Raw genomic sequence first — 13,930 nt, forward strand, 5'->3', positions numbered from 1 at the left:
CTGACTTTTCAGCTCCGGCAGTGAAATGCCAGGGGCTGGCTGTTTTGCCTGGCACTTGTAGGTCTCAGTTTTGTCCTAGATGGAGTGATCCACGCTGTCCAGGAAGAGGGGGTGGGGGGCTGGAAACAGCGGGGCAGCCTGGTCCAGCTGGACGCCAGGAACTGACAAGAGTCCATTCGAGTCCAGCCCAGGGCTGGTGGGAGGGGCCAGTGAGTGAGGTTGGCCCCAAGCCACGCTTTGCAGTGTTTCTCAACCTTCCTGATGCCGCGACCCTTTACTACAGCTCCTCATGTTGTGGTGACCCCCAACCATAAAATTATTTTTGTTGCTACTTCATAACTGTAATTTTGCTACTGTTACGAATCGCCATCGGAAATATGTGTTTTCCGATGGTCTTAGGCGACCCCTGTGAAAGGGTTGTTCGACCCCCAAAGGGGTCGCGACCCACAGGTTGAGAACCTCTGGTTTAGAGGCTATCAGTTCTAACCTCTCTGTGGCTGTCAGGACAAATTTATAATACAGAACATCTGCCTTTCAGGTTCTGGGTAGTGACTATAACCTCAAAGTTGGCTAATTCCCCTAAAATTTATTTATAAGCAATGATATTTAAGGTCTGGTGTCTAAGGGACATGCAGTTTACATGGTCCTTTATAGAACTAAGGTTTTTTTATGGGTCACGTTTTGTCCTTGGGCTATGCAATGTTTTGATATTTGTGTAAAATTGTTTTTTTTTTGTTTTGTTTTGTTTTTTTTTATCCTCACCCGAGGACATTTTTCCACTTTTTGTTCAGGTTGGGGGGGGGGGGAGGAACAGAGAGAGAGAGAGAAACATCAATGTGAAAGGGACACATCGAGTGGCTGCCACCCGCACAACCGACCAGGGCCGGGGACAAACTGCAACCGAGGTACGTGCCCTTAGCAGGAACAGAACCCGGGTCTCTCAGGACCGCAGGCCGACGCTCTAACCGCTGAGCCAAACCGGCCAGGGCTGTGTAATTGTTTTTAACTAAAAATGCTTTCTATGGCTTATGTGGAGAAAACATTACAAGGAATGTTGACAGAAAATTTGTTAGCATGTGTATTATATATAGCATGTTACTGGGAATTTGGTCACCTGGAACATCATCTCCTTGTAGAGAAATTTCTTTCTAGCCTCACTATGAGGATGTACAGAATTTCCCTGAAGCAGTTAATTCGTTTTTATCTGATGAAAATTGTGCATCTTGTTCTTTCTGTGTCCCTTTTTGCGGTGGTTTCTAGGAAGCTCAGAATCAGGTATTTTTGTGAATCTTAGATAATGGAACAGGACTTTACATACATGAGCTTGTATGTATGCTCTCCCTTCTAGAGTTTTCCTTCACCCTGTTGCATCATCTAATTCTAGTTTTCCAGTTTTTAAAACAAATTGTCATAAGCTTTCACAATTTATGGGGGAGATGCAAAAAAAGGGATGGATGCATGCATGGATGGATGAATGAAAGGATGGATGGATGGATGGATGGATGGATGGATGGATGGATGGATGGATGGACAGATGAATGGAAAAATGGATGGATGGATGGATGGATGGATGGATGGATGGATGGAAGGGTGGGTGGGTGGATGGATGGATGGATGGAAGGATGGATGAGTGGGTGGGTGGGTGGATGGATGGAAGGAAGGAAGGAAGGAAGGAAGGAAGGAAGGAAGGAAGGAAGAATGGAAGAATGGGTGAGTGGGTGAATGGATGGGTGGGTGGGTGGGTGGATGAATGGATGGGTGGGTGGGTGGATGAATGGATGGATAGATGGATAAATGGATGAATGAAGCTCTTCTGCTTTATGACGCCAGATAACTAAGACAATCATTAAATTGTCTAGGCAACAGAATTCTTGGACCACTCCAGGCAACCCCAAACTCACTGGTTTTGATGTACTAGTTTCACCGAGAATTAACCAAGACATTGGCTTTTTTAAAAGGGCCAGGGTACCTTTAGTGTCCTCAGTTACAAATGGAGGCTCTGTAGCTGGGAGAACTCCCTAGCCACACAGGACAGATCCGAAGGGTCCTGACTGACAGGTATCTGATTATACTTATTCCGTATGTCTGATATTACTAATGAGTGTTCCAAACCCCTTCATTTAGACTTTTAGGAAAACATCAACTCCACCTTTTACGAGAGGGGAGGTAAGCCCATGCTTTTGATGACAATGTGGCTGCCTGTCTATTTTCTGCCGCAGACGCTGACAGCAATGTGCAAACCCTACTGCGGTTTGAAAGGTGGTCTTATCCTTCATTATGCTGCCACTCGAATTCAGATTTTTTTTTTTTTTCCAGATGAGTTATTTCATAGTGTTTGAAATGGTGCTGCTAGGGACAAGAAACATCTCTGGAGCTAACCTGGCAGAAGGCAGAACCCAGGATGAGCCACTTGCCGGAGCTCAGCTTCTGGAAAAGAAAATGCTGGGGGCCATCTCACCAGGCCCCCTGGGTATCTGCTCGATTAGCACAGAATGAAGGTGAGAACAATTTGGCTCCTAAGGTGCCGAGGTTTTAGTACCATCCACTAAAGAATGTGCTGCACTCATAGAAAATAATGATAGTGGAACTATAAAGGTAGTTCTGCAAGGAGCTTTTCATGTTGTCAGAAACATGTAAGTCGTGTAGTTTATGTCGGGTTTGTCTCTTTAGAACAAAGGCTCTTTGGGCAGGAGACGTGGGCACTGACTCCCCTACGGATGGCCCTCACCTATGTCAAGTAATAACGGCCGTGTACGAGGACAGCAGGAAATGATTTCTTACTGTCATGCAGCGCTGAATGTGTTGATAAGAGTTTTATTTCACCCAAGAAAGAGTTTGAGACCAGATCTTCAGAACCCGAGGTCATTGCCAAGAGAGAAACTTAAACAGTTCTGTGCAATTAACCAGCTACACGTGAACATAATCAACTGCGTGGTTGCTTTTGTTTGTGCTGTGACACCCACCAAACGATCCTACCCCTGTCGTCAAACGCGAGTCGGAACACCCAGGCATAGCTCTGCTCTTGGTGTTGTTCGTGTCAAACTCTATTTTCAATCCTTTATGTCAAATTTAAATTCATGACACCCGCATTCAGATCTTAATAGAATCCTCAGTTTTCCCTGGAGCCCAAATCCACTCTGTGAGACATACATGTGTGCATGTGTGTGCGCACACACACGCTCATATGCAAACACACACACCATACACAGACGTGAGCACACACCTTTTTAAACGTGGTTTGTGCTCAGTTGAGCTAAGCTCCAGCTCTCAGATAAGTATTCACTGAAAACAAGGGTATTTATTGCCCAATTGGGCCTTTACCCCTTAGGTGAAGAGATCGTATCAGCACAGCTGTTGTTTGGGGTGAAAACAGACCCTCAAATTTTTTGTGGTATTTTGCCCCATTACTGAAGCTTAAATCACTATCAATCTTAAGTGAGCTGGACAAATTGGTGCGAGGGATAAACCAATGGATGATGAGTTTGACTCTGATCACACAGATCTGTTGTGTCCACTCGAATGAGGTTTTGATTAGGCATCAAGACAACAGAAATACCCTATGAACAACTTAGATGCTGATACAACATCCAAATGAAAAAAAGTCACAACATTATCACTAAGAAAACATCCTGGGCAGCTCTGAGATAGGAACTGACCTCTCTCATGAAATCATCTTTGCTTGCGCACCCACATGTGCATAAAAAGATAGCGATTTTAAAAGCTCATCTTCTCCCTAATAATTGTCTGTTTTTAAAAAGCCATCAGCAGGTGCACCTCATTTCGAAAGCCTCTTGTCCTTCATAATACAATATTCATCACGATTACATAGTATGAAATAAAAAGCAGCAAAACATAAGCGAGGATAGTTCAATTAAATGCAACATAATCTCAGCAGCAGCAGCAAAAAAAAAGGGGTTCTGTAGCTAAAATCGAGTTCGGATAAAAGAAAAAACGGAATATATTTCCGCATATTTTTAATTACATAGAATTTCCTCAAACATGATTTTTCATAATATATTCCATTAAGTTAACATCATATTTGAAGAAAGAGCATTTTCCGATTTCATTTTAAGCCTAATTCTGAGCAATTACAGTGTCATTGTTCTGCGGTAGAAAGGTTGAATTCATTTACTGCGTGGTTATGCTAGTTATGATTGATGTCTCTTCTCCAAATGATAAACCAATCACCCCAATGATGTAATGTCATTTTAAGAGTGCCATAATCACATTTCTCTCAAACTAGAAGCTCTGATAAGTTCTAATAAAGATTTATGGTAGATTAAAGGCCTTCATAATATCAACAATGGATTGCTCGTTTGATGAGAGATTTGATTAGGTAATTTTTGGGGGGGAAAATAATATGAGTTTACTAAATATATCGGGTCTGGCTTTGAGGAAGGGCATGGGCCATCGTCAGTCACAGTGCATCATTCCATGTCAGAGTGAGTCACCGCACATGGATTTAGGAGGTCCTGTCTAGATGCGGAGGCTGAGGCCAGCGGTGGCGTACCATCGTGAATGGTGCCAAAACGCTATCTCATCAAGGGACATTCTTGGCATGGAAATCTCTGTCCTGCCTTGAACAGGATGTGTTCATGAATCCCACGAGTGGCCAATTCAGAAGACAGCTCCAAAGCCTTTGAGGCAGGAGCGGTTAATTTCTGCAGATGTCTTCCCTTGGGCCACGGGGACTGAACCCTGGGGAATGCCTGCTCCTATGTTCATGTTTTGTGAACACATCACCAACAGGAGAAATCAAAATAAGGCATCATTATTGCTGGGCCAGGAGTATTGCAGCTCAGATTTAGGGACTGAGAACTGAGGGAACAGCCACAAAATCCTCAAAACTGAGACAGAACCCTGGGACCAGTCCCTTTGCTCTGTGAACGTGAAAATCGCAGTGAGAACTAGGGATCTAGAGGCAGTGTTTATCACAACACCACGTGATCAGCTTGCTCAATTCAAGTAAAATAGCACCGTAGAGGGTTCTAGGAGAGGTCACCCCCTAAACACTGCAGAGTTGAAAAGACATTCAGTATTCATGTCAAGGGAACACATTTCAAGAGCAAAATCACCTAAACAAGCAAGGGAGAAAAGTCAGACGCTAACCACCAAAGACAAGAGATCTGACATACACACAAATTGGGCATGCGCGGGTGTGCAGGGTCACTTGGCTATGACCAGAATCAGAGTAAGACAAAAGCCAACATTCCATCATCTCTCTGCACTGGACCTTGAGACCCGCATGCTCCCAGGTGCGGCCGTGGGCACATTCCTCTCACCGAAGGAGGCCCAAGGCCTTATCTGCGACCTTTGACAAATGCACCCTGGAACCGCAATGGCACACAATGACAAATGCATTTCACTCTGATGCTCCCCACACCGCCTTCTCCCCAGAGCTTGTTTCAAAGTTGCGATTTTGCAGGAGACGCAACACTGTCACGCACACACCACCACGCATTCAGTTCCTTACCACTGCTGGAGGCTTGCTGGGGCCCTGAGCATGCTCTGAGCAGGTATGAATTGGGGGAGAATTCCTCATCGGGGTTGGTGTCCATGATTTGATGGGAGGTGTTGCTGTCTAGCAATGGCATCTGGCAGCTAACTGGTGGAGGATTATGGGAGCTAGGCAGCTGAGCAGATGGGAGGAGGCTAGACGAAGATGTAGGTGGAATGGGACGACCTGGGAAAAAGGACAGAGGGGTCAAAGGTCAGCAATGAGTGTCATGAGAGCATCCAGGGAAAGTTACATCGAAACCACCTTACAATAAAAATATGTAAAGAAGAAAAGAGAAAGAAAGAAAGAAAAATGCTACAGATGTATTATTTCAAGTGGTTTATTTCAAGTGGTTTGATGTTTCTCCAAATGTCTTAATTCACACTGCAAGTAGTTGCATGTTTCAGAAAGCTGGTGTGAGCAGAAATATCCATCTACAAAGGTGACATGGAATCGGTCTCGAAAACATCCAATTCTTTCCATCTCCCCTGCTGCAGCCCTAATCTAAGACCGCGTCATCTCCACCGAATTGTCTCCTTGCTGGTTGACTGCTTCCGCCGTTGCCACACACCTGTCTACTCCGCATCGTCCCGTCCCTTCCACACAGCAGCTGGAACGTTGCAGAGAGAAATCAGGTCATATCGCTCCCTGCTCGGCATTCCCCACGGGCTTCCCATGGCGTGTAGAGAGACGTCTAGACCCTGCATAACAACCTCCGTCTGCCTGCTCTGGCACCAGGTACCTCTAGCTTACCTCTAACAGTGGCCTTCGCACTCTCCACGCGGCCCCTCGTTCTCCAGCCGAAGCAGCTGTCCTGCTGCTGCCTGAATGTGGTATCACAGCCTGTCCACTCCCGTCCCCTCCCTGTGCAACGTTCTCCCTCACCCGCCACCTAATCCCACGATCCTGCTCCTTCTCTTCATTCAAGCCTTCCCTGCTGTCTTCTTGAAAACTGCCCATCCATCTGCTCTATCCTGTCAGCCTGTTTAAATACTTTCACAGCCCTATTGCTCTCAGGGCTCCCCTCCGTGTAGTTCACGCTCCCTTGTGTCCTCAGTGTCTTCCTTACAAATCGCACCTCTTGAATGGATGAGCACATAAATAAGGTAGACTCAAACCAAGTAAACTCAATTGGGTTAGAAATGGAAAAGAGGCGGAGGGAGGAATCTATTTGCATCCCAAAGACCTGGCCAGGGACCCACTCTCTCCACCATGAGGGATATTTCTGACACCACGAGGAATTCCTACAGAGAAGCGTGGCCACTCTAGACGATGAAGAGGAGCGGTTGCCTGGCAGGAGGTGGGCAGTGACGTGGAGCTGCCCAGGGGTCAAGTTCTCCCCCACGGAAGGCGCATGGCCGGGAGCTCCTGCAGCCAGATGCTGAGTGAGGATGATGTCCATGTCCACTTTCACCGGGGTCACCCTTACAGCGCGGGGTCCTTGCCAGTGCTTGCCTGCTGGTATGCTCATTTGGAAAAACTCAGAAAAATGAGCCGGGAGCAGCAGCCCATGGCCAAGGTGCGGAGGGAAGGGGAAGGTGTTCAGAAAAGCAAACTCAAGGATCAGGTCTGAGTTTCCACTCAGGTCAAGTGCCCGAGTCAGAAGAAATATGTTTTCCTGCTATCTAGATACACGACGCGTGCGGGGACATTTTCAGGTACCTCCAATGGATGCTAAGTCTTGTCATAGCCTTTACAGTCGCATTTTCTGATCTATCCCTGAGGGCACTGAAGGTTGTTTGAGGTCAGTGTGTTTCAGTGAAAGGTACGAGTGCCCTTACGTGCCCTCGGAGATGCTGAGAGTACAAGGATAAGAAGGCATCATTCCTGCCCCCCGGAGCTCACAGCCAGTGGGGGAGGCAGACCGGTAACTAAGTCATTTCAGGACGCAATAAAGAGCAGGGGGTAAGGACACGGTGCTGTGGGGGAGAAAGGGACAGTTGGTCCAGCCTAGCCAGAGAGAGGTAGGGTGGGGAGTCCAACAAGGACTCTTGGGAACAGTGAGGCCAGAATCTTCAAAAGAGGAGGAGAGGGAGTCCGGTGAGCACAGTGCACAGTCAAACCCTGGCCTGTCACCCTGCTGAGGGCGGGAGTGGGGGAGAGCAACAGGAGACAGGATACCCCTAGAGCATAAATGTCAGGGGCTCCTGCCCGGTAACATCACTGAAGAAGAATCATCTCTGAAACACGTCGATGGATAAATGGAGTCTCCTTTGCACAACTCAATCCATTCAGCACTGTTAGGGCCACGGAAGGCATACTGTTCTCACCAGAGGACCTGCAGACAGACTGAACGCATCCGAGTTTCATCCGAATCGGTATGCGCATGTCCTCAATACCTTCTTCCCTCCGTTTCCCTCTAATTACTGTCATTAGTGTGACGACTGTAACTGCTGATGGTTTTGCACTGTGCTAGCCACTTTACACAGGTTACCTTATTTGATTCCCAAAGCAATTCTATGAGGTTAGGGAGATTATAACCCCACTTTATTGATGAGGAAACTGAGGCACAGAGAGAGGAGACAGCATGGATGGTAAGTGACAGGGGTCAGGAGTCAGATACAGGTTTGTGTATTCCGAAATACATTCTCTAGCCGCTCTGTAGTGTCTGTCCCAAGAGCACGGTGACAGAAAAGAAAGGTGATATGCAAGGAGGGGGATGATTTATGGGCCACCGCGTTCCGGGTCCCCATCTCCTAATCCCAAGGCACTTGCAAGATCTTGTAGAAGAAACATTTCTCCGAATAACCGTTTATAACAGCGATCAGCCGGCAGAGTTCAAAGCCTTTCTCGTAATTCTGTTACGAAGTTCAAAGCGACCCCTTCAGAGCGTCCCTCTCCCCTCGGTCAAGGCTGCGGAACGCAGATGTGTCCTGAGCGGGACGCTGGGAAGTCGGCGCTGATGTCCACCCAGCAGCGGAGCTTCGGGAGGAGCAGACTTTAACTCACAATCAATAGGCTTTCAAGTTTGCGGGGAGGCCTCTCCGAGACCGTGCGCTGTAGAACAAGGATGGCTGGGAGCCAGTTTCTGAATTCCTTTGAGTGACTGAGGTGGAACTGAAGTTCAAGTGCAATTTTCCAGGTGCCTGATACGATAGTTGCTATGAAATTGTTCTTCACGTGAACTTTCTGAAATTTTGTTCAGCATGAATTCATTTCATATAGTACAGACAGAGCTGCTTTTTAATTTATACAAATAGAGACAACGCAAAAGCAGTCACAACACAATGAAGGTACCGGGGTTACCGGGATGTTTTGAAATACGCATCACAGAGCCGCCTGGTTCCTGGCTCTTTAAATTCACGCTGGTACCTACCGTGACTTGGGAAATTTCTCAGCCCCTAGATCTGCCCCTAATCAAACTGTATGCTGTTCTCTATTTGCTATGTCATTTGCTAATTTTGTTCACTTGGGCTACATTCCCTTCCCCCTCCCCTCAACCCTTCCAACCGACAGAGACCATCTGTACAGACACAAACAGGTTCCAAAGTACAGGGAAGGAAGCTGCAAGTTTTGCAAGCTCACGTTACAAACCACAATTTCTTACTAAAACACCTAGCATGCAGTGGGCATGGAACCAGGGCCCATGCGCGTACCTGCTTCTTACTTTATACACTGCAGAGACCACCCCCCCGACCCTCAAACTATTTTTGAAGTTCCATTCTGAAAGGGCACAGAGTCCCCTGCAAATATATCAAAAGCCAGACTTCCCTGATTTATTAAAAAGCAAGAGAAAGCATGCAGAGGCAGCAATATGTCATTCGTTAAACTCAGATGGTCTTGTGTATGTGTGGGGGTGTGTGCGGGTGTGTTTTCCAAGATCCCCATGTAAATCACAGCCTAATTATCAGTGTGACTGGATTCCCCGTGACCTTAAACACGAGGACTAATTCAATTCTTTTTTCTAATGTATCTGTTTCCAAAGGAATACGATTTTGTGACCGTGTCCGCTCGTGAACATTTTCGGATTAAAACACCTCGAGTCAGACGCAGCGGTTCTGTGCACACTGATGGGCTGGTGGTGGCTGTGTGGAGGGCTGGCTGGGGGGTTCTGCAGATGCCCGGGTTTGAGTGGGAACCGGTGCCACCATCAGTGAGCAAACTCAGGGACCAGGACTGGGGGAAAGGTAGCAGATGCCCACAGCTTCTCTGCCAGCCCCGTCGCAGGCTTCAGTCATCATCCGCTGCAGCCATACCTGGGAACCTGATCCTGCGCCATCTGTGGTCGACGGCACATCGCGCTCACCCCCGTGGTCTCAATTACAGCACCATTTTTCTCCTTAAACTGATTTGGATCTAGGTTGGGTTTTTCCACCCAAGATTAAAGGCTACAATCTCCTCTCCAACCCCAGAGCGGTAGATATTATCCATGAAATTGCTGTTCTGACCAAGTGTTGTTAAAATATCCCCTAATTTATGACAGAGAGACAGGTTGCAAATCAAGTCCTCCAATTCACTTAAAACTGCGAGTTCCTTTTTCAGCCCAAAGATTAATGGCAAGCAGATATTAAAATGTTCTGGGTAGACGATGCATAATTGATCTATGTAGTAACGGGGATGTCAGGATATTTGGTGAAATAGAGACATGATCGAGAGAGAGTTTAAAAAACCAAACGAAACAAACCAACCACTACCAGGAATGATTAAATCCAAAATAATAAGTTCAGTGACCTCATTACCACCGATATTTGTAATCCTGCTGTATGCTGAGAACTCAGCTAAGATTTTACATGCATTTTCCCCCCCTGCTAACATTTACAACTACTCTGTGAACCAAGTATTATTATCATTCCCATTTGCAGGGGAAGAAACTGAGGCCCAGGGGGCCGACTTTCCCAGCACTGCACTGAGAGCAAGAGGACTGGTGGGGTCTGAATCCAGGCTGTCTGACCTCGCGATCCAGGCCTTGAACGGTTCATTCTACTTCCTGAATTAGACAAGAGTGATTGCAAGATGAATGAATGAATGCGAACCCAAACTCATCGGTCCTCTCCTGGAATGTAGCACAGAGCTCCTCCTAGAAAGAGCCACAGTGACGACCCGAAGGAAAAATAATTTGTAAAGAGAGAAAGCAATTCTCGAGTCAAAAACTGGAAACCCTTTGTGGTTTTAAGAGTCCAAAGACTGAACGAAAGGATGGCTTTTGTACCGCAAAAAGGACTGTACGAACGTAGGCGAAGCAGCTGGTTTGAGGATGTAAACAATTTTCCTAATGAATTATTCCACCACTTGCTGCTTATTCGGATGTCTCACTCAATTATCCACTCCCCCCACCCCACACTTTTGAGGGTTTGTGAAGCCACTGTTTTCGGAAGGGTTAAAAAACGAGGTACCTGAATTATGTGGGTAAACAGAAATCATTTCAATGCACGAGCTGTCGCCCCCTTTGGTCGGTCATCCCCGAGTTGTCCAGAAGTATGGTCTGCTGGCTCCCACGCTCCATGAAAACATTCTTCAGGAGAGCACAGCGATTCTCCAAGTTCTGCCTGGTTTTGCACATGGAGATTGCGGAGGGCTGTGTGACGGGACCTCCTTCATCCAGGTGCGTGATGGCTTGGGCAGGGCACTGGGGCGGGCAGCCATAGCACCACCATGAGACACACAGGTACCCCGGCGACAACTCTCGCTGGACTCCCTGTCTCCAGCTGGACAGACGGGGATGAAGCATGACACACCTGTCCAGCCTAGTTTATGTGCTGAGTATCAGGCTCAAGTGTTTTACTGAGGCACCTTGGACCATAATCGCAACAGCCCATTGAGAGATGCAGGGATGTTATGGCACACCCAAGGGGCGGAGCCAAGACCCGAAACCTGAACTCAGGTGTGTGTATCGCCAAAACCACGATGGGCTATCTCTAAACCTGGAGTTGTCTCACACTCAAATCCACCTCTTCATCGGTTTCATCGTCTAATCCCCCGTTCTCAGTTTCCACTCTGCCCCAGATGAACTCTGGTCTCCAATGGACGTGATCATCTGATCGTCTTTTGGAAATGTTCATTTCCGCCTCTGGCCTGCCCCATTGCATCTCTGCTCCAGAGCCCCAGCGAGGCATGAGGTGGGCACAGACCTCGGAGCCAGCCGACTGGCATCTGCCACCTCCTGTGTGAGTCTGAGCAACTTACCCTTATTATTATTATTATTATTTTAAAGCCAGCTTGCGTTGGTTTTTGTCACTTAGAACCAAAAGTATCCTGCCTAAAACTGGTCACCAAGCCCAAGGGAGACATGAATTGGCCAAGGCCGTGGTTACTGAGTAGAGCAAGCATGGAAACAGATTCCAGGTCTTCTGCCTCCAGAATTATGAAATTTTCATGTTTTTTGTTTGTATTTATTATTTATTTAATCCTCACCCAAGGATATTTTTTTCCATTGATTTTCAGATAGAGTGGGATGGAGGGAAGGAGGGAGAGAGAGAGAGAAACATCGATGTGAGAGACACAGTGAGTGGTCGCCTCCCGCCTCACCCCAACCAGGGCCGGGGATCGAACTGCAACCAAGGTACGTGCCCTTGACCGGAATCAAACTTGCGACACTTAGGTCCATGGGCTGATGCTCCAACCATTGAGCCAAACCAGCCAGGGCAAAATTTTCATGTTTTCTAAGCTGACTTCTTCCATGTTACATCAGGAGAAATTAAGCACATGGGGTCCCCGAGAAACCATTTCAGTAGGAGATATCTAGTCTGTTTATAAGGATGTTGTGGGTGTTGAAGAATAGGGGAGAGATTTGGGCAAATGGCTGTCTACTTGCTACCAGTCAAGCAGGAGCTGCAGCAGCTCTCTGTGCTCAGCGCCGGGGAGAACCCAGAGCACCTCCTGGCTGGCGTTGGGCCCTGCGTGTACCGCACTGACCTTCGGGAAGGATGAGAAGGACTCCACTTCTTACCTACCTCTCAAATCAAGAAACACACACACAAACACACACACACAATACAGAGACAGTAGTTCCCATTGTAACTGTAGAATGCAAAATGACCTCAAAGGACAGAGCATCTTAAATTAAAATATAGACCTATGTTATACACACTTAGAGTTTACACTGATTTATCATGTGCATATTTATATTCCCTGTAGCAAGCTGCTTACATATAGTGCTGACGTTAACCTACATCAGACATTCTTAACAAGGGGCAACTTTGCTCCTGAGGGGACACCTGGCAATGTCTGCAGACATTTTGGTCGTCATGTCTGTGGGTGGGGGGGTGAGGATGTTACTGGCCTCTAGTGTGTAGAGACCAGAAATGCTGCTAAACACCCGGCAAAGCACAGAATAGCCTCCCACAGCAAAGAATTCCCAGCCTCAAATGTTGCCGTGCAGAGACTAAGAAACCCTGGTCAGCATGTGTGACGGTTTTAGATTAGTCTACTTCATGTTACACGGTCAATTTTTAAGTAGCTCGTTTTTTTCCAATTGTTAAGAATTGGGCAGCTATTAGAAGTGAAAAATTGGATTCAGCCAGCTCTTTCCCCCCACCCAAGAAAACGTCATGCAAATAGGCTTAAATCGCCCCTGGGGAACTTGGTTCGGGACAACTTCCTGAAATTGAGTCCAATTCATCCACGAGGAAAGTTCCAGGATGCCTTAGTCTGGAGCTAGGGCAGACGTGGGGGGCTGCCTCACAGAGGCAAGGGGCGCAGGGGCAAATGCTCCAAGGGAGCCGCACTCCCCTGCGGACTCCCACGCTGACCTCTCGTGTCTTCTCCATGAGGCAGCCTCAGCCCAAGTGGGTTTGCCGCGCCTGCAGTTGTTATTTTTCCAGCAGAAGACCTAATTGCCCTCTTCACTCACACTTCACTGAGCTCACTAAAGCCAGTTAAGCATTTCCTTGAAAACAGATCATTTTCAGATGGCCCTGGCAAAACTACCCGGATTTCGCACAAGCTATTATCCATAATTTATTGGAAGGACGGCAGGCTGCGGGACGTGCCCCCGTTCAAAGGCCCCTCTCAGGAGCTCTCACGTGAACCGTCCTCACAGTTTGGGGCTCGGTGCCTTCACGCATGCGCGTGTACGGCCCGCATCTTCCCGGCGGCACTGCACTTCGGGAAGTGTCCGATAGAGGGCAGGCTGCAGGTAGAGCTGATGTTTGAAATGACACAACTTCTACGACTGTCTAATGGCAAACTTTCCATAGTCATCGGATAAAATGCAGTGACTCTGCAGCTTCCCCTTTTGAGGACACAGATGCACTTTCCCTTGGTGATGTGGCGAGTACAACTGAGCAACTGAATTCTTTTTCTTTTATCCTCACCCGAGGACATTTTTGCATTTATCTTCAGATAGAGCAGGAGGGAGAGAGGGAGGAAGAGAGAGAGAGAAACATCGATGTGAGAGAGACACATCGAGTGGCTGCCACCCACACGACCCCAAGCAGGGCCGGGGACAAACTGCAACCGAGGTACATGGGCTTAGTGGGAACCACACCGGTCTCT

General features: G+C 47.4%; 1 protein-coding gene across 2 annotated transcripts in view; it reads right to left on the reverse strand.

Moving 5' to 3' along the window:
• TENM2 (teneurin transmembrane protein 2) overlaps positions 1–13,930 on the reverse strand; it is an 883,834-nt gene that overhangs the window by 341,604 nt on the left and 528,300 nt on the right. Inside the window, exon 3 of one of the 2 annotated variants that reach the window (XM_036239730.1) lies at positions 5,474–5,683. The exons of the other annotated variant lie outside the window; for it this stretch is intronic. Coding sequence (XP_036095623.1) covers positions 5,474–5,683 — 210 coding nt within the window. The remainder of the gene's footprint in view (positions 1–5,473; positions 5,684–13,930) is intronic. 2 annotated transcript variants of the gene reach the window in all.

Source organism: Molossus molossus, unplaced genomic scaffold (assembly GCF_014108415.1).
Source record: "Molossus molossus isolate mMolMol1 unplaced genomic scaffold, mMolMol1.p scaffold_m16_p_4, whole genome shotgun sequence".
Taxonomy (NCBI): domain Eukaryota; kingdom Metazoa; phylum Chordata; class Mammalia; order Chiroptera; family Molossidae; genus Molossus; species Molossus molossus.